The following is an 18,796-nucleotide window of genomic DNA, read 5'->3' as shown; positions in this document are numbered from 1 at the left end:
GATGGATAAATGGTTAAAGTGCGGTATATACCTTCAAAGGAATATTATTCAACTTTAAAAATGTAAGAAATTCTTACACATGATACATCATGAATAAACCTTGAAGACATTATGCTGAGTGAAATAAGCCAGTCACAAAATGACAAAAATTCTATAATTCCAGTTATACTAGGTACCTAGAGTAGTCAAAATTATAGCTACAGAAAAAAAGAATGGTAGTTGACAGGAGCTGGAGGAGAAGAGGGAATGAGAGTTATTGTCTAATGGGCACAGAATTACAATTTGGGATTATGAAGAAGTCCTGGGTATGTATAGTGGTGATGGTTGCACAAGAACGTGAATATACTTAATGCCACTGAACTGTGAACCTAAGAATTGTTAACATGGTATGCTTCATTATGTGTATTTTATCACAAGAAAGAGTTTTAACACAATAGGAAATTCCAGTGACCTTTATAGATAAATGATCAATAGATAGATCATGGATAGATAGATGATAGATAGATCGATAGATGATAGATAGATCAATAGATGATAGATAAATAATAGATGGATGGAGACTTTTGGAAATTATGTAAAGAATTCTTAACTTGAATAAAAGTGGTAAAGAAATACACATGGGGCAGGCTTGAATTCAGACTCATGCTTCTTAAGTTGGGAATCCAGGATAGCTTATCCGAATTCCATTAATTATTCTTCACCTATCTCTACTCAACATTAATTTTTCTAGAATATCTCTGTCTCAGGCTGCCAAATTCCTTGTTTTGAGAACTAAATAAAAAGATCTCAAAGTTATGTTAGAATTAAGCTGAAGGACATTCTGAACAGTCAGAGGCAGACACAGTACAAAGGACAGCACAGATAACAGTCAAGGAGGGAAGCCAAGAGTCAGTACTTAAATCCAATCTCAGTTATTACAGCTAAAGAAAAAGTGGGGGAGTGTAGTTAGGAGGAAAAAGAAATGCTCAGAATCCGGGATTGCCAAAACAGAGAGCAAGGCAAGAAAATACTATATGGTTCAAGAAGAGAGACTTTAGCTTTGTTTTTACTGAATGCTAGTCAAGTCTTATTGAGTTGTAGGTCAGACAAAATAAAGCCATAGTAAGAGGAAATTTGCTTCCATATTTTATTCTCTATGCACAGATCTCATATTTATTGCATTCCGTTTTTCCATCTCCATATGTCTTTCTTCCCTTCTTCTGTTTTCATTTCATGTCAAAACAATTCAAATCATACTAAGATCTTATTAACATTGGATAAGAGAGAAGAGTAGGAAGTTGAAATTGGGTGGAGAACAGATGGTGGCTGAGAAGTGCACTTGAGCTCAGACAGGGCTGGAGACAAGTTAAGTCAACTGTAGCAACAAATCCCAGGGAAGGCACTTCTATGGTTTATGATATTTCCAGAAGACAGTGGACTCTCAGTCTGTAGTATCAGAAGGTCCATTGAAGTGGGCAAGAAATTCCAAACAATGGCTGTTTGTTTTGGGAGTGGGAGCATGTCCAAATGTAGTAAGATTTCTGTGAGGAGGGAGAGGGACAAGGAGGATGAAGAATTGTCTCTCCACTCAAAGAGTGGAATTGCCTGGAACTAGATAAATCTGGTTAATCCAATTAATGCTTGAGATTAAAGCTAGAACCTTAAGCTCTGAAGAGGACAGGGGTTAATGATAGAGTAACTATAAAGAAAATGCAAAGTGATGCATGCATAAATGAGTCCTGTTTTTTGGCCAGCTCCAGTACAAAGCATAGATATAAGGTGATATTAATTTAAGGACTGATTAGGACAAATTATTGGAAAACATGGTTAGATAGAAGACTATTAGAGCTCATGGCCCATTGACTGGGTTGCTGGAATTTGCTCCTGAGGTTAGTATTTATATTTTTATTCATCCTGTCAGTATAAGCCTAAGAACCTGGGAAGATTGAAGTTCAGGCTTAGCCCATCTGTTGAGCTAGTGATAGGTAACTGGGGAAAACAGAGTGAAAAGGAGACAGTTGTTAACACTTTGTTCTCTTGATCTCATTCAGACCTTGTCTCTCTTGTGTTGCATTTCATTTTAATTGGGCATTGTGAAGAACTGAATAATTTGACTTTGAAATCATATTTATTGAATGTTGTTGGTTTTTTTTTTGGGGGGGCATTTCTTGACTCTGCTATTCCAGATGCAAAAAACAAAAACAAAATAAACAACCCTAAAACATATTGTGTTTAACATATGTAGTTCAACATTTATTATCTGATCCTAATCTAAGGCAAGTAGACATAAATAGAACAATAGACTCAATAATAGAGGACCATTGTAGACTCTGGGTCTGGAGTTCTCTCTTGTCCAGCAAGAGAGTAGGGCACAGGATTAAAAATGCAAGAGAGGCTAATGCCCAGGAGGAGATAAGAGCCCCTAGTAAGGGTCCTTGCTCCATTTTTATTAGGATCAGAAGATTTACAAGAGTGATGCACATTTACAGAGAGACAATGAAACCATGAACATTAATTCATGGGTGTGGGGAGAAGGAGGTTTTGGAGATATGCAGGTGTTAGTGGTTTGGGTCAATACAAAACAAGATTCTGGTGCTTGGTGGAAGGTTGTTTCCAGTTAACATGAGGCCCCACCTCTGTTTACCTAACTGGCCTAGGGGACAAGAAAGAGAGAGCATGCTACCTCAGGGTCAACAAGGCATCTTTCTTTTGCTAATTAGCTCTGCTCTGGGCATATTCACCAGCTTGTCTATAGCCCTATTTACCTGCTTACCTAAATTGGTCCTTCCTTCCTGTGAAAGCAGCTTTCTGCTCTTGTCCTATATCTTTGTCCTATACTGGGGGCCTGTGTCCCGTCTGTCCTACACTGGGGGTCTTTGCCCCATTTGTCATATACTGGGGGCCTTTTCCCGATTTACCTAATCTTATTTACCCAATCTTGTTTACCCAAACTTGGGTGTGAGCATCCTATGGCTTTCTGATTCTTTATATCTTGTTAACTCATCAGTGCAGACTCAGAGAATTCCTAAGCTTATTCCCCACAGAGGACTATATATAGTGCCAGATTTTACTATTAGATTAAAAAATTTCTTTGGGGGCTTAGTTTTTATCAGTCGATTCTGTGGTACAAACTGGCAGCCAAGAGTTTGGCTTGGCAAGTTCTGTGTTTTAAGATCATTTAAATTCTTATATCTCCAGGCAGACCGTGTGTTTTCCAGTTCACCATAATCCCTATGACCTCTTGCTGATGGTACTTAGATGTTACATACATTTTTCTAACCTGTTTGTTCATCAAATATGATTATCAAAACACATATAGAGATTTGGCAAGTTCTCCAAGCCCAGTATAACTCTAGGAGCAAACCTCAAAGAAGGAAAGACAAAGCTGTACAGATGTGATTAATGATAAGCTTAGCTCCATCACTGCCTAAGGGACATGCTCCCTAGAGACCAATTTCATAGCCCATGTACCAAGTTTATTATTATTGGCAGAAAACTACAACTTACTCCATGCTATAGGTTATTTATTTATTTTTTTCTCATCTCCCTACTTATTTTTTTAAATAGACTTATATTTAAAGAACTGCTTTAGATTTACAGAAAAATTGAGATAATATTACAGAGAGTTTTCATATGTCCTACGTCCAGTTTCCACAATTATTAACATCTTACATTGGTCGGGTACCAATATCGTTACATGATGGTTATGGACTGAGTGTTTTTTCTCCTCAAATTTGTCTGTTGAGATCCTAACCCCCAAAGTAATGGTATTAAGAAGCAAGGCCTTTAGGAAGAAATTAAGTCATGAGAGTAGAGGCTTCTTTAATGGGATTAGTGCCTTCATAAGGAGAGATATGAGAGCTTGCTCAGACTCTGCTCTCTGCCGTGTGACACGACAACCAGGACTCAGCAGACTGCAGCTGGGGAGAGGATCCTTACTAGAACCAACCAGGTTGGCATGGATTTCCAACCTCCGGAACTGTGAGAAATAAATATCTGTTGTTTATAAGCCACCCAGACTATGATACTTTTTATAGCAGCCCAAAGTGACCAAGACAATTCATATTAACCAAAGCCCATACTTGACTCTGATTTTCATAGATTTTACCTAATATTCCACGATACATTTTACTTAGTTGCCATGCCTCCTTAGGCTTCTCTTAGGTATAACAGTTGCTCAGAATTTCCTTGTTTAAGATAACCTTGACATTCTGACTGGTCTGACCAATTTTGACTGATCAGATATATTGTAGGAGGAAGAATGAGTTTACAGTAGAGAAACCTGAAAAATACTGTGTCAACCAAGGTCGACATCAACGTGATAAATTATGTGGATGGAAAAGGAAGATGTAATGAAAATGGCACTTTTCCTCTGTGGTCTTCCTCCTCTCCCTTCCATAATTTTTTTTTTTTTGAATGAAGTCACTATGCACAGCTCACACCTCCAAGTACATAGTTATCCTCCATCTATGTAAATTATTTTTAATTCTTCTGCATGGGAGATTTGTCTCTTCTCCATTCATTTATTTACTCAACCATTTATTTATATCCATAAGACTCATGGATATTTGCATTATGTTTGGGGTTATAATATACTGCTTTATTTTGTTCTCAATTTGTTCAAGCTTTGGCCATTGGTCCAGCTTTCAGTTGGTTCTAGCTCTTCTTTGACATGTCCTCGTCAATTTTTTTGGAGGGAAGCACTTCCTTACTTTCTGATGTTAGAAGATACTTAAGATTCCATACATAGTTCTTGACCCAGTCTTATGATCAAACAGTTCTCCAAAAGGCCCTCGTTCATTTTGTCAGAAAATGGTGCGCTTGTTGCTACTAAGTGTCATCATTTCTAGGTCCTATAAGCTGACAAAGGAAGGATATATATCTGTTTATAAATACTGTAAATATTCCTATATGGATCCATGTATATCTATACTGAATATGAATTCATATTGGTATCTTTAACTCTAATTCATAATTATGTAGATTATTTTAGTCTCTTCCCCTGCTTATCTGAAAGCTGCTACCACAACACACACAGAGCATACCATATTTTTAAATCAGAGTTAATATATCTTTGTTCACTATAACATCTGGTCAAAATTTTAAGTAATTGGAGAAGATATAGACTGAGAAAGAAAACACACGGTTTATATAAAATTTATGTAATACTACGTGCGAAGATATAATTTAAATTCTAATTAGTAACCATTACTAATTCTTACCTTTATTTTGAGATTAAAGAAAATGAAACAGAATTTTGGTAAACTAAAATTTACGAAATTTAGGAAGAGTGAAAAAATCTCTTCAGGAAAACTTTAGTGCTAGAAAAAGACATATGAGGAGAAGTCCGTGTCCATTTCACGTCAGCGCAGAGACCTCATTCAAGCTTTGCGGGAGGATCTTGTAACCGTCCAGATATACGTATAAGTAGAATCAATGATCACAAACTTCATTCTTAAAAAGTTTCAAATCAGCTGTTTAATAAGTGTGACCGGCATATACTAGAGAAGAATGAAACTAGTGTGGAAAGTCAGTAGAGGGTTGACTCACATAAATCATGATAAAGCTGCTGGAGACCAGTAGACACCTGAGCAGAAACATGTTGTGACTTTAATGAAACATGTTTCCATATGGAATTCTTGTAAGGGGCATGATGAAACCTTTGGAAGCACAATGAAAAAGTAAAGGTAGGCAGAGGTGAAAAGAACTGCATCACAACATGATTAAAACATGACTTAACCATGCCCTATGAAATAGACTTATTAGACACATTAGAACTGATCTTTAGCCCAAGTTCTGTAATTTTTTACAGAGTGATTAGAACATTCCTCTAGGTAGGTCTGAAGCAGACTTTATATGGAAATATCATCTGCAAATGTTTTCCCATCTTAATTTTCCAACATCATCTTGCCAAATCATGTTAGAAGGTCTTGTAACAATAATATTTATCCCCTTGACTTTTATCTGTGGGAATGCAAAAAGTGTAGAAAGCTCTCATTCTTCACTCACTGAGAGTTGGGTTCTTTGACCCTTAAGTAATCTTCTGGAGACTACCTAATTGCTCCATCTGTAAATCTTGTGGGAAGAAATAGCCTGGTGTTTACTTTGTTACATTAAAAATTTCCCTATCTGTTGTCTGTGATCTGCAAATTTAGCTGACGGTTGCTAAACTTGAGGCAATTGCTGTCTGCTGTATTTTTAAGTGAGTAATGGAGAAATTACTGCTTCTAAAGCTTTCTTTTGTTATTGCAGGGTTAATACAGTCTTAAGCAATTTTTGGTTTGCTGTATTACTACAAGCAAGAAGTAAAATTGTTTTTCATCTTTTCTTCTGAAATTTTCAAACCTAGGCCCGATGGAAAATAGATGTATGATAATAAAAAAATGCTTTCAACTTATTTACCAAAATCTTGATGATAAAAGATTTTGCTTTGTTAACTTTAACCTATGAATTTATGTCCTGGTGCATTTCTAGCAAACAAACAAGCAGCAATTATGAAACTTACTTGATTTCGTATGTTGTGCATATGATGTATTATGTATTGTACTGGTTTACAATTAATGCAGTTTTAAGGTGAGCACTTTATTCTTATCTCTCCATTCCTTTTCATTTTGTGTGTGTATGTATATTTGCACTCATGCTTCTATTTGGTAAAATTAGACTTACAATTTGTATTCCACATAAATGGATTAAAGTGATGGAGTAATAGATCGCGTGCTCAAGTTTGAGTCTAAGCCTGTGTCTGTACAAATAAAATCCATGTCTATATACGTAATTTCGCTAAAGCAAAAATTTTCAGTTCAGCAAATTGACTGGCTGTTCCTTCTCTCTCATTCTTGCACTCTCTTACTTTCTCTTATTCTTTTTCATTTTTCCTTTTTGGCTTGTTTACATGATGCCCACTCTCCAGTTCGATCCATGAATTGCCTTTTTGATGGAATATTTTGCTGTCCAATGGCAGTGACAACATAGATGAGAAAGTAGATAAAATCCTTTAGCGTATTTTGAAAGCAAGAAAGATGAAATTAATGATTAGATTTTTAAATAAGGAGTCATTATTAAGATTTATCAGATTGGTGGTGCAGATGTCTTCACCTTGCTTTCAGGGTCAGACACTGATCATATTAAAGGTGTGTACTTAACACATTAAGAGGTTTCGTGTAAGGTCGGGAGTTCTTTGATTCACATTGTCTACTTATTTACCAAAATCTTGAGAACAAAAGATTCTGCTTAGGTAACTTTAACCTATGCATCTATTTCTCAATGCATTTTTAGCAACAAACAAACAAACAAACCAGCAATTATAAAAATTTGTTGATTTTGTTTGTTGCAGGTACTATGTATGTATTTTACAATTCAGTTTTAAGGTGAATACTTATTACTACCTCTAATAAAAATAATACTACAAATGGCATTAAAAGTCCCCCAAGGTCAGACTTTTGAGTGGCTTTTATGTCTTCTCACTTCCTTTTGGGAGGAGACTCTGGAAGAAGAAGGGCCTATAATGTTCGCAATTTAAAATGACGGTAATTGGAAGCTGTTAGAAGTTTTCAATTCCAAATCTCAGCCCCTTACAGATTCCAGAGTCCATTTAGCACAGCTTTATCTGTAGGACTTGTTCTGTTTCATGCTAAACTCCAGCCACATTGAAATTCTTTCACTTCTCAATGTGTGTCATGCTCTTGCCTACAAATTACTTCTCCCCTGATGTCTAGACCAGCCTTGCCCACATATCCTTCTTCCCTTTGTGTGGCTAACTTCTCCTCATCCTTCAGTCTCCAGTTTAGATTTTCTCAGTGAAGTGTAGTCTAGTTAGGTGAGATAACTCTTGCTATATGCTTCTGAGAAATCTTGTATTTTTCCTGTGAATGTTATGCTAAAATTGTTTGTTATCTGTTTTATTCACTGTGTATGAGATCCATAAGATAAAAGACTGCAAAGGGTGGTAGGACAAGGGAACTTGAATCCAAAGAGGAGAATGTGGAAATGAAACTTAGGCAGAACTCTGAGGAAAAAGAGGCCCCCTAACACGGTCTGAGAAGAAATACAGGCAAGAAGAAATCACCTTGAGAAACAATGTTTTTAGGAACAGTGAGTACCAGGGTTGAATTTCCAGGACCCCAAAGCGATAGTAAATGAGTGAGGAGGTACATAAATGTGAACCAAAGCTCTAAGATCCTTCTCTTTTGAGTAGAAATGTAAAGTTAGGCATCTGTAAGTTGGATTTCTTGAAGCTGTGGATTATTATTTTTCATCATTTGTGGAAAAGTTTCAGCCATTGACATTGTCACTTTCATTGTTGTCTCTCACCCTTTCCTCTCTCCTCCACCTGTAAAAACTCAACTAGGTATTTGTAAGATCTTATCCCCAATCCTCCATGATTTTAATTATATTTTTTTATTATTAATACCTCTTTAATTCTTAGATATGAATTCCAGATAGAGTTCTTTGGTTTTAGTTCCTGGATCTCTAATTTTCTTTTCAGTAGTGTCTAATCTGTTATAAAACATCTCCACTGAGTATTTCAGTCAAATTGTTGTATTTTTACTTTTAAGAGTTTCTTTTTTACTTATTTTCAAATATGCTTGGTCTTTGATTATATTTAATCTTCTTTATCTCATATGTGTCAGTTTCACTCCTCAATTAGCTAAGAAGTGCTTTGTAATGAGTATCCACTTCCCTCTTTCACTGAGTGCTTAGCTGTGCTAAGTTGTACAGACACCTGGGTTGGTTAGTTAAAAATATGAAGTCAGCCTTATTAGTGAAATGGAATACAAAGAGGAGTTGAGAAAACTTCCATTGTTCTATGGAAGAGACTACCATTTGTAACCCATCTCTGGACAAGATTTCTGTTTTTCTACAAAGGTTTGTAATGTTCCACATAATATACAAAATGCTAAGAGGGAGCATTTAAGTTTTTATTTTTTTTAATTTCTCTAATGTTGATTTATTCTTGAGAGAGTGAGTGGGAGAGGGACAGACAGGGGAGAGAGAATCTGAAGCAGGCTCCAGGCTCCTAGCTGTCAGCACAGAGCCCTATGTGGGGCTCAAACTCACAGACCACAAGATCATGACCTGAGCCAAAGTCAGATGCTTAACCAACTGAGCCACCCAGGCACCCCAAGCATTATGTCTTTTATTTTATTTATTTATTTATTTATTTATTTATTATTTTTTAATTTAATTTTTTAATTTTTTAAATTTACATCCAAATTAGTTAGCATATAGTGTAACAATGATTTCAGGAGTAGAGTCCTTAGTGCCCCTTACCCATTTAGCCCACCCCCCACTCCTACAATCCCTCCAGTAACCATGTTTGTTCTCCATATTTATGAGTCTCTTCTGTTTTGTCCCCTTCCCTGTTTTTATATTATTTTTGTTTCCCTTCCCTTATGTTCATCTGTTTTGTCTCTTAAAGTCCTCATATGAGTGAAGTCATGATTTTTGTCTTTCTCCGACTAATTTCACTTAGCGTAAAACCATCCAGTTCCATCCACGTAGTTGCAAATAGCAAGATTTCATTCTTTTTGATTGCCGAGTAATACTCCATTGTATATATATACCACATGTTCTTTATCCATTCATCCATCGATGGACATTTGGGCTCTTTCCATACTTTGGCTATTGTTGATAGTACATTTGTGTCTTTTAATGCAAAATATTATTTTTAATATAAAAAGTTATAAAACAATAACTTTTAAAACTACTAAAGAAAGACAAACACCCAATGACTTTGACAATAAGTTTTATTTTAAGTTGTGTCATAGTTACACTTAGATTTCCACACCATCAAAACAGCAGAAAAAAAATCTCTTTGGGAATACATAAAAGCATCTTCAAGTCAGAAAATAAAGTCAGTGTTTAAAAACACAATAATTTAAATAAAATTAGAAGAATCCATTTGTACATAATAAATAAGTTTTAACTAGCAAGAAATTACTCGGTTAATTTTGCCTGTTGAATTTTTGCTGCTTTGAGAAACAATTATAATTCAGGATTCTTACAGTTCAACACAGCCCAGTACAAGGCAGGCAGTGACAAGACAAGGCTAGGACTATAAAAGTAGGATTTCTAGTTCAATTACAATTTCAGATAAATAGTAATATACATATACTAAAAAATTATTCATTGTTTATCTGAAATAAAAATTAATTGGGTCTCTTGTTTGTTTTCAATTTTGCTAAATCTGGTACCCTTGATCAACATAGTTCTCTGATGTCACATCATTTAATATCAAAATAAATAAAAATTCACTACCGTCATTATACTATCCTACCAACAATGCTTCATTTCCCATTTTCCCAATTTATACAGAGAGATTCCCCTATTTGTGTCTTAAATAAATATATAAATAATAAATAAGCAAACAAGTTTCACTTGCACATAATAATTCGCCTGACATGAGAAAAAGTTAAAGTGCTTCCACATGTCCTCACGTCTCTGTGAGGTAGGATGGTGACTGATACTTTTTCTCCAGTTGAGGAATAAATACGGAAACAAGGACAGGGACTCCTGGCTCCTGGCCAGCAGGTTGAGGTTGAAAGATGTAACAATAACTACAAAACATATCCAGGATTTCCAGTTAAATTTGAATTTGTGGTAGACAATAAATAATATTTTTAATATAAGTGTGTCTAAATATTGCATGGGACAGTGTCATGGGACATTGGAAAAAAAACTATTCATTGTTTTTCCTAATCTCCAGATCTAACTGAGCATACTCTATTTTATCTGGCAACCAACCCTACACCAGACCCACACACTGCATGAAGTGCTGAAGTGAATTTGCTTGCTTGAAGTTTCATTGGCATCTTTATTGAAGAATTCTTGGAAACCATGGAGAATGTGTTTGTTTGTTTGTTTATGCATTTTGTTTCTCAGCTCTGAAAAGAAGTAAAATTAAAATCAAAATTTTGTAAATTAACATTATTTGAACCAGGAGGAGAGTATGGTTCTTGAAAATACATTTACTATGGAAATTAATACAGTCCTAGATATTCGTGTGTTAGCAATGTCCTAATTGTCAACTATTGTTGAAACTATTGTTTCTATAAATAGAAAGACCAGATAAGTTATCATCCAAACCGAGACCCTTCTGAGGGAACCATACTAATGATGCAGGGCACGGCATTTTAAGCCCAGACTTGCCCTGACAAACTGAGACGGATGGTCTTCCCAGTCTTGAGAACAACAAACTCACTATTGCCGCTATTTTTTTGTTAAGTCAAAGGGGCAGATCCCTAGAGAGTAGTCTTCCAATAGAAACAAGAAAATTAGAGGCTAACTTTTAGACTGTATGTCTCAGAATAAATGAAGCATCTAAATTAAAAACAAACAAACAAACAAAACACAACTTACTTCTTCAAAAATATCTCCACAACCTTCTGCACCCACTTTTGCTTGGGGTCCAGGCACACCTCATTTCCATTGACGAGCTTTACACTGAAATGACAGAGATATGATTGAATCAGTATTTAGTGGGTTTCAGACATCCCTTTGTCAATTCGAGTCGTGGTTCTTGAAATATAGGCATAAAATCTGAGTTCAAGTCGTTAGCTACGAGGCATGAGAGGTACTGTATGTAAATGTCATGGAGACAAAGAATTTCTTTCTTGTCTTGCCCACTGCTGTGTTCCTGTACCTAGAACTTTGTATGACACTTCTACCTTCCTCAATTATAGGTTTGCTGGAGTAAAATATCTAATCACTTTTGAAAGTACTTACATGATTTCTGAGTTTTCACAGTGTGGGCCACTGTCAATCACTGTCAGTTCTTTGATTAATTTGGGATTGAAAGGTGTGGAATGAGTTTTTATGCACTGGCATCGAAGTTCTGAACTAATTCTTGACACAACTGCAGCTGTGAAAGAAAAAAAGTCAATTCAGGATTAATTTCAACCTAGATACAGCTCTGCTGGCTACTCTCTCCTTAATTTCAAACTGATCATTTAGTGACGGGATGTTTGGTAAACATCTCATCTTTAGTAAACTCATTCTCAGAGTGGAAGCCTGGATATTCTCCTAGCTCCTAAATTCAATTAAAAAAATTGTTGGGGCGCCTGGGTGACTCAGTTCGTTGAGCGTCCAACTCTTGATTTCAGCTCAGATCATGATCCCAAGGCCATGGGATTGAGCCCTGTATCTGGCTCGATGCTGAGCCTGGAACCTGCTTGAGATTCTCTCGTTCTCTCCCTCTGCCCCTCTCCTCTACTCACATTCTCAATCTCTCTTTTAAAATAAAAATGAAATAAAATAACAAACTGTCACTAATGACAGAATTGATTGACTTCCCGCATAAAGACTTGGAGTTGCCTTTGTGAAATGTTGACATCCTCACAGTACTTTTTTTTCTACTTGGTATTGTGCAAACTTCTATGATGCCACAATGTTACCTACAGTATGTAAACTAAAATTCAACAACAGAGAAATTGCCTTCAGAAAAAGTTAATAAAAATAGATAAGTAAGTTGCACAAAGATGTCTCATATCTTGGGGAAATCTTTAATGCTTCACAGAAAAGAAAAAATATATAGAAACTACATGCTATGAACATTTCTAACTGCATTTGTTTCATAGGAGGGATCCCAAAAGGTTTACAATTTGTCAGGGTGTCTTTAAACCAAATAGGAATTGATAGTTGTCTGAAACAGCACAAGGAGTAAAATTACCAGGTTTACCATACTTGATATTAGTTAATAATAATATGGGTATCTAATAGATACACTCTAAATTATAGATTTAAATTAAATGTATGCATACTACAGAGTATGAATGATAGGAACAGAATGTCGACATTAATCAAGCTTTATACTTTTCTAAGTGTTGTATAGATCAAGCCTAAACAATTAAAACTTCAATTGAACATGAAATGACTGTAAATATTATTTCCTTTTCTTGAATAAGAAGAATGTTATTAAAGCAGGAAGGATAATCTTGCAATCTAAGGATCACATTTAGACACAGGAAAACTGGTAGATCAGAAAGGCATGCTTACCTTCACACAGAGCTGCAGAAAGCATAAAAGCTGCTAAGATAGCAACAACCAGCTTGGAAGTCATGTTGACGCAAGGTGCTTTCGTTCTGGTTTCTTCTTGGCTCTTGTCCTAGACGCTTGTGAGCTCTGCTGTCCCAGAGGACTTGTGTTGGATGGAGAGCTTCTGTGGCTTTTTATATTATTCACAGCAACAGAGAATATGCACCCTCATTCTTGAATTATGTCAGAGGAAATTCCACAATATGCAACCGTCTGCCTGCCCTTTGTGAGCAGACCTGAGTCATCCCACTCCTGGAACATGTCTCTTATCAGATTTTTGGCACGATGGAAATTCTATTTGATCTTTAACATTATTTAATGTATTTCATTTAAAAACATTTTCAACCATGTTTCAAAATAACTGTTACACATTCAAGCTTCTCTTCTTTGACACAGACTTATCAGATGTACTTTTTTATTTATAAATAAATTTATTGGAGTACCGTCTGGCAATTGTTAGAGAAAGGTCATTTGTGATAACTCTTTTAGGGTGGGGTCATTCCTCTAGGGAAATTACAGGTGCTGTAATGATAGAGAAAGTAATCTTGACAACCACTTTTATTAGAGACACAATTTTGAGAAGTCCTTTTCTGCGTATTTTGGAAAGTTTCCAGAAACCATTACTCTTCTCAAGGAGAGTATTACAAGTTTTCAAAAGATTTGGTTTTCTAATGTATGTTTGAAAGAATGAAAAGGCGCACCTTTCAGTTTGGTTCTACTAATATTTATCAAGTAACTTCTGAGTAGTGCGGGGATCTAGAGATAGACAAGACTAAGTACTTGTTATCAGAGAGTTTGGTCTGTCATAAGAAAAAAGCAATATAAAGACCTGACTGTATTACAGAACAGACAAGTGGTACCGAGATTTTAATTCCAACAGGGACAGAAGGACAGAATATTCCAGAAGCAGTGTGAGCAGGGTGTTGAAAGGAGAAGATGAAGGAGAACAGCACATTCTACCTAAAAACATTGTTCAAGGACACATGAATGAAGATATGTCTGTGCTCCAGGAAGAGGTTCCCTGGGGCTACTTGATAAGGGTAGAATTAAGTAGTATCTAATGGAAAGGCAAACCGTGTATGCTTAGTGGAAAAACCATCCAGGTTCAAACTCGGTCAGCCACCTAATTTTTGTGTGGCTTTTAAACTTTCTGAGTTCCAGTTTCTAGTATCTATAAAATGGGTTAAATAACCCCACCCCGTCGCATAAAGTTAATATATGTAAACTTCCTAGCTGAACTTTTGAACTGGTAAATTCTCACCTATTCCAAGAGTTATGACTTATATTTCTTATTGTTGTCAGATTACCCACTTCCAAACTGCAAGGATATTCAACCAATAATGATTTCCTAAAAATCTCATTTGCCTTAGAGGCATTCCTGAAAGAAGATCAGTTGCTGAAAGACCAGTTGAACCAGCTCACATCATGTAAGGTAACAATACAATAAAATAGAAACATCATCAGTTCCAGTTATGGTTTGCTAAAATTAAAGCTCCAGATAAAATTCTGACTGCATTAGCACTCAAATTGCTCTTTCAAATGAAAATCTGGAATATGGAGAGTCTTATAATCTATAGAATTCCAGAATGCTTGAGGCAGTAACTGGTTTAAACACTGATATAAAATTTAAATTAAATTCTTAGACCAAAAAAAAAAAAAAAAAGATTGAAAAGTAGAGCAAGGGTAATAATGTTTCAGAATTTGAACATTTGTGGGTTGGGAAGAAAACTTCCTTTGTTGAAAGATTTGTGTAGTAGGGGCACCTGGGTGGCTCAGTTGGTGAAGCGTCCAACTCTTCAGGTCATGATCTGAGTTCCTGAGTTCGAGCCTCATATCGGGCTCTGTACTGACAGTGTAGAGCCTGCTTGGGATTCTGTCTCTCTCCTTCTCTCTCTGCCCCTCCCCCATCATGCTGACTCTCTCTCTCTCTCTCTCTCTCTCTCTCTCTATCTCACACACACACACACACACACACACACAAATAAATTAATAAACATTAAAAAAAGATTTGTGTAGTGATCTCAGCTTAACTTCTTAAATATCACTTGAATTTACTTGATGTCAGGGACAGTATGGGTGTGTGTGTGGGGGAGGGGTGTATTAATTAACTCTCACAGCAGTGGGATAAGTAATAATGTCCTCATTTAACAGATGAGGACACTTCACAATGTTTCCAAGTTCATATATCTAAGTTGTGGCGTTGATGGTCCCAAAACTTACTCTTTTGAACACTGGTCTAAAAGCACATGCACAAAAGGGGAGTTCATAGAACTTTTCTTCAGGACACTAGGCTACAAAGCCATCTTTTTATGACTCCATCCTTCTTCAGTCCTCAGAGATTAGTCTGTGTTTTCTCAGGGAAGAGACACTAAGAAAAAAAACTAAAACTCAGTCCAACTCTGGGCAAGTGCACAATTTATAAACAATTCAGTTGATTCAACATCTCCCATATTTCCCAGGAAGCTCAATAAAGCAGTGAGTTTGTCCACACAATGAGTGAGTGGGGAGGGAAATGTGATGTTTGAGTGCTTTCCAAAGATGTTTGGTTTCCTGGTACTGGCATACATCGTTTTATAATGCTTTGCTTTATTGCGTTTTGCAGATACTATGTTTTTTATAAGTAGGTTTGTGGCAACCTTTTGAAGATAAAGTCTATAACTGCCATCTTTCTAACGGTATTTGTTCACCTTTTATCTCTGTGTCACAACTGTAATTCTCACAACATTTCACATGTTTTCTTCTCATTATATTTATTATGGTGACCTGCGGATCCGTGGTCTTTGAGGTCGCCATTTAATTGTTTTGGAATGCTGCCAACCACACTCATAGAAGATGCCAAATTTAACTCACTAATGTGTGTATTCTGACCGCTACACCTACCAGCTACTCCCCATCTTTCTCTCTCTTCTCTGGCCTCCTTATTCTCTGAGATGCAACAATTATGAAATTAGGCCAATGAATAATCTGACAATGGCCTCTAAATATTCAAGTGAGATGAAGGTCACACCTCTCTCACTTTAAATCAAAAGCTAGAAATGATTAAGCTTAGTGAGGCAGGCATGCCAAAAGCTAAGATAGGCCTAAAGCCAGGCTTCTTATGCTAAACCGTTAGCTAAGTTGTAAATGCAAAGCAAAAGTTCTTGAAGGCAATTAGAAGTGAACACATGAATGATAAGAAGCAAAACAGCTTTTTTGCTGATATGGAGAGAGTTTGAGCAGTCTGCATAGAACATCACACCAACTACAATATTCCCTTAAACCAAATGCTAATCCAGAGCAAGGCCCTAGCTCTCTTCAATTCTGTGAAGGCTGAAAGAGGTGAGGGAGCTGTAGAAGAGAAGTTTGAGCTAGCAGTGGTCGGTTCATGGAGTGTGAAGAAAGAAGCGATCTACACCACGTCAACGTGCACACTGAAGCAGCAAGTGCTGATGCAGAAGGTGCGGCAAGTGATCCAGAAGATCTAACTAAGATAATTCATGAGGGTGGCTACCCTAAATAACAGATTTTCAGTGTAGACAAAAGAGTCTTCTATTGGAAGAGATGCCATCTAGGGCTTTCCTAGCTAGAGAGGAGAAGTCAATGTCTGGTTTCAAAGCTTCAAAAGACAGGCTGACTGTCTTGTTAGGGGCTAAAGCAGCTGAGGACTTCAAGTCGAAGGCAATGCTTATTTGCCTTCTCAATATCCTAGGGATTTTAAGAATTATGCTACATCTACTCTGCCTGTGGTCTCTGAAGGGCACAACAAAGCCTGGATGACAGCACATGTGTTTCCAACGTGGTTTACTGGATATTTAAGCCCACTGTTGAGATCTAATGATCAGAAAAAAAAGATTCCTTTCAAAATAGTACCACTCATTGACAATTCACCTGGTCACCCAAAAGCTCTGATGGAACTGTATAATGAGACTAATGTTGTTCGTATGCTTGCTTAACACAACATCCATTCTGTGACCCTTAGATCAAGGAGTAATTTCAACTTTGAAGGCTTATTATTTTAGAAATACATCTTATAAGGCTATATACAGAGTGATTTCTCTGGTGTATCTGGCTACAGTACATTGAAAATCTTCTGGAATGGATTCATCATTTTAGCTGCAATTAAGAACATTTGTGGTCTGTGGAAAGAGGTCAAAATATCAACATTCACAGGAATTCAGAAGAAGTTGAATCCAACCCTCATGGATGACTTTGAGGGGCTAACACTTCAGTGGAGGAAATAGTTGCAGATGTGGTGGAAAGAGCAAGACAACTAGAATTAGAAGTGGAACCTGAAGATGTTGATTGAATTGCTGCAATCTCGGTAATGAAACATGATTGGATAAGGAGTTGATTCTTATGGATAAGCAAAAGAAAGTGGTTTCTTGAGATGGAAACCACTTCTGGTGAATATGCTGTGGTGATTGTTGAAATGACAACAAAGGATTTAGAATATAACATCAACTTAGTTGAGAAAACAGCATCTGGGTTTAAGAAGAAAGACTCTAGTTCTGACAAAAGTTCTATTGTGGATAAAATGCTATCAAACAGCATCACATGCTACAGAGAAATCATTCATAGGGTCAATCAATGCAGCAGACTTCATTATTGTCTTATTTTAAGAGACTGCTACAAACACCCCAACCTTCAGCAACCACCACCCCGATCAGTCAACAGATCAACATTGAGGCAAGACCTTCCATCAGCAAAAAGATTACAGCTCACTGAAAGTTCAGATGATGGTTAGCATTTTTAGCAATAAATTACTTTTTAATTAAGGTGTGTGCATTATTCTTTAGACACAATGCTATTGCACACTTAATAGACTACAGCATAGTGTAAACAGAACTTTTATAGGCACTGGAAAAGCAAGGAATTGATTTGACTTGCATTATTGTGGTGATCTGGAACCAAACTTGAACTCTTTGAGGTATGCCTGTAGTCATGTTTCTTTCTTTCTCTTCCTACAACCAATCTAAGACTTGAGGACAAAACAGTACGTGAGTTATATTACCTTTTATAGCAAAGTACATGTTTCGAAACAATACAGTTCAATGGAGTACAATATTGTTTTTAATTCCACTATTTCTGGAACTTGATTGTTTATCTATTCATTTATTACATATTGGGAATACTATATAAATAAGATCTAGTCTCTGACTTCACAGAGTTTCCAGTCTAGTGCAGAATATAGATACTTAGTTCCACAAGCAAGTACAATACAGCAGTGGGTGTTGCCATAAAGATAATTGTGGAAAGATCTGGAAGCAAATAAATAAGACATCTGATGCAGTTTTGATTGACGAATGGAGGTTTTCTGAAGAAACAGCTTCACAACTGTGACCTAACATGGGTGATGGGAAGATCAGAGGGGTGGGGAAAAGGAGTGACTGCCTTCCTAATGGAGGGGAAAGCAAGTACTTACAAGGTAATGAGATGTAAGAGACTATGACTATTGGGTTTCAGAAGTTGTAGAGCATTGTATGGAAAAAAAGGGTAGGAGTGAAGAAAGGGAAGAGTCAGGATGAGATATGTGAGCAAGACCTGCATCTTAAAAGAAAATTCCTAGTCTCTGCTTCAGTAGTGCCGGCTTGTTCAGTGAAGACATATTCTCACATGGACAGACTGACATGAGTAAACCAGTCCATTATGATTAGGACCCAATCATACTAGTGACACCACTAAGAAGCTCAGAGTTCTAAGGATTTACAAACACTCTTTTACTTTTCCCTCAGGGCTTCCTTTGTACTTTTGCTGAGTCCTACTTACAGAAGTACCTCATTTCCCTCTGGTTCATCTCCTCATTTCC

General features: G+C 36.6%; 2 protein-coding genes across 3 annotated transcripts in view; both read right to left on the bottom strand.

Moving 5' to 3' along the window:
• The window catches only part of MTHFD2L (methylenetetrahydrofolate dehydrogenase (NADP+ dependent) 2 like), a 460,807-nt gene that overhangs the window by 418,425 nt on the left and 23,586 nt on the right, over window positions 1-18,796 (bottom strand). The window lies entirely within an intron of this gene.
• Window positions 9,801-13,215, bottom strand: CXCL8 (C-X-C motif chemokine ligand 8). The gene is made up of 4 exons (XM_049630643.1): window positions 12,973-13,215; window positions 11,704-11,839; window positions 11,338-11,421; window positions 9,801-10,862 (listed from the first exon to the last, which is right to left on the bottom strand). Exons 1-4 carry the CDS (start codon window positions 13,034-13,036, stop codon window positions 10,841-10,843), a joined length of 306 nt encoding a protein of 101 aa, XP_049486600.1. The 5' UTR covers window positions 13,037-13,215; the 3' UTR covers window positions 9,801-10,840.

Source organism: Panthera uncia, chromosome B1 (assembly GCF_023721935.1).
Source record: "Panthera uncia isolate 11264 chromosome B1, Puncia_PCG_1.0, whole genome shotgun sequence".
In the NCBI taxonomy this organism is placed as follows: Eukaryota; Metazoa; Chordata; class Mammalia; order Carnivora; family Felidae; genus Panthera; species Panthera uncia.
This window is presented reverse-complemented; position numbering and strand designations above follow the sequence as displayed.

Excerpts from the sequence above, each read along its gene's own strand:
- CXCL8 (XM_049630643.1), bottom strand. The coding sequence starts at position 13,036 with ATGACTTCCAAGCTGGTTGTTGCTATCTTAGCAGCTTTTATGCTTTCT. Across the intron at positions 11,840-12,972 it reads TTCTGCAGCTCTGTGTGAAG|CTGCAGTTGTGTCAAGAATT; the intron begins GTAAGCATGCCT and ends TTTCTTTCACAG. Across the intron at positions 11,422-11,703 it reads TGTGAAAACTCAGAAATCAT|TGTAAAGCTCGTCAATGGAA; the intron begins GTAAGTACTTTC and ends CTGTCATTTCAG.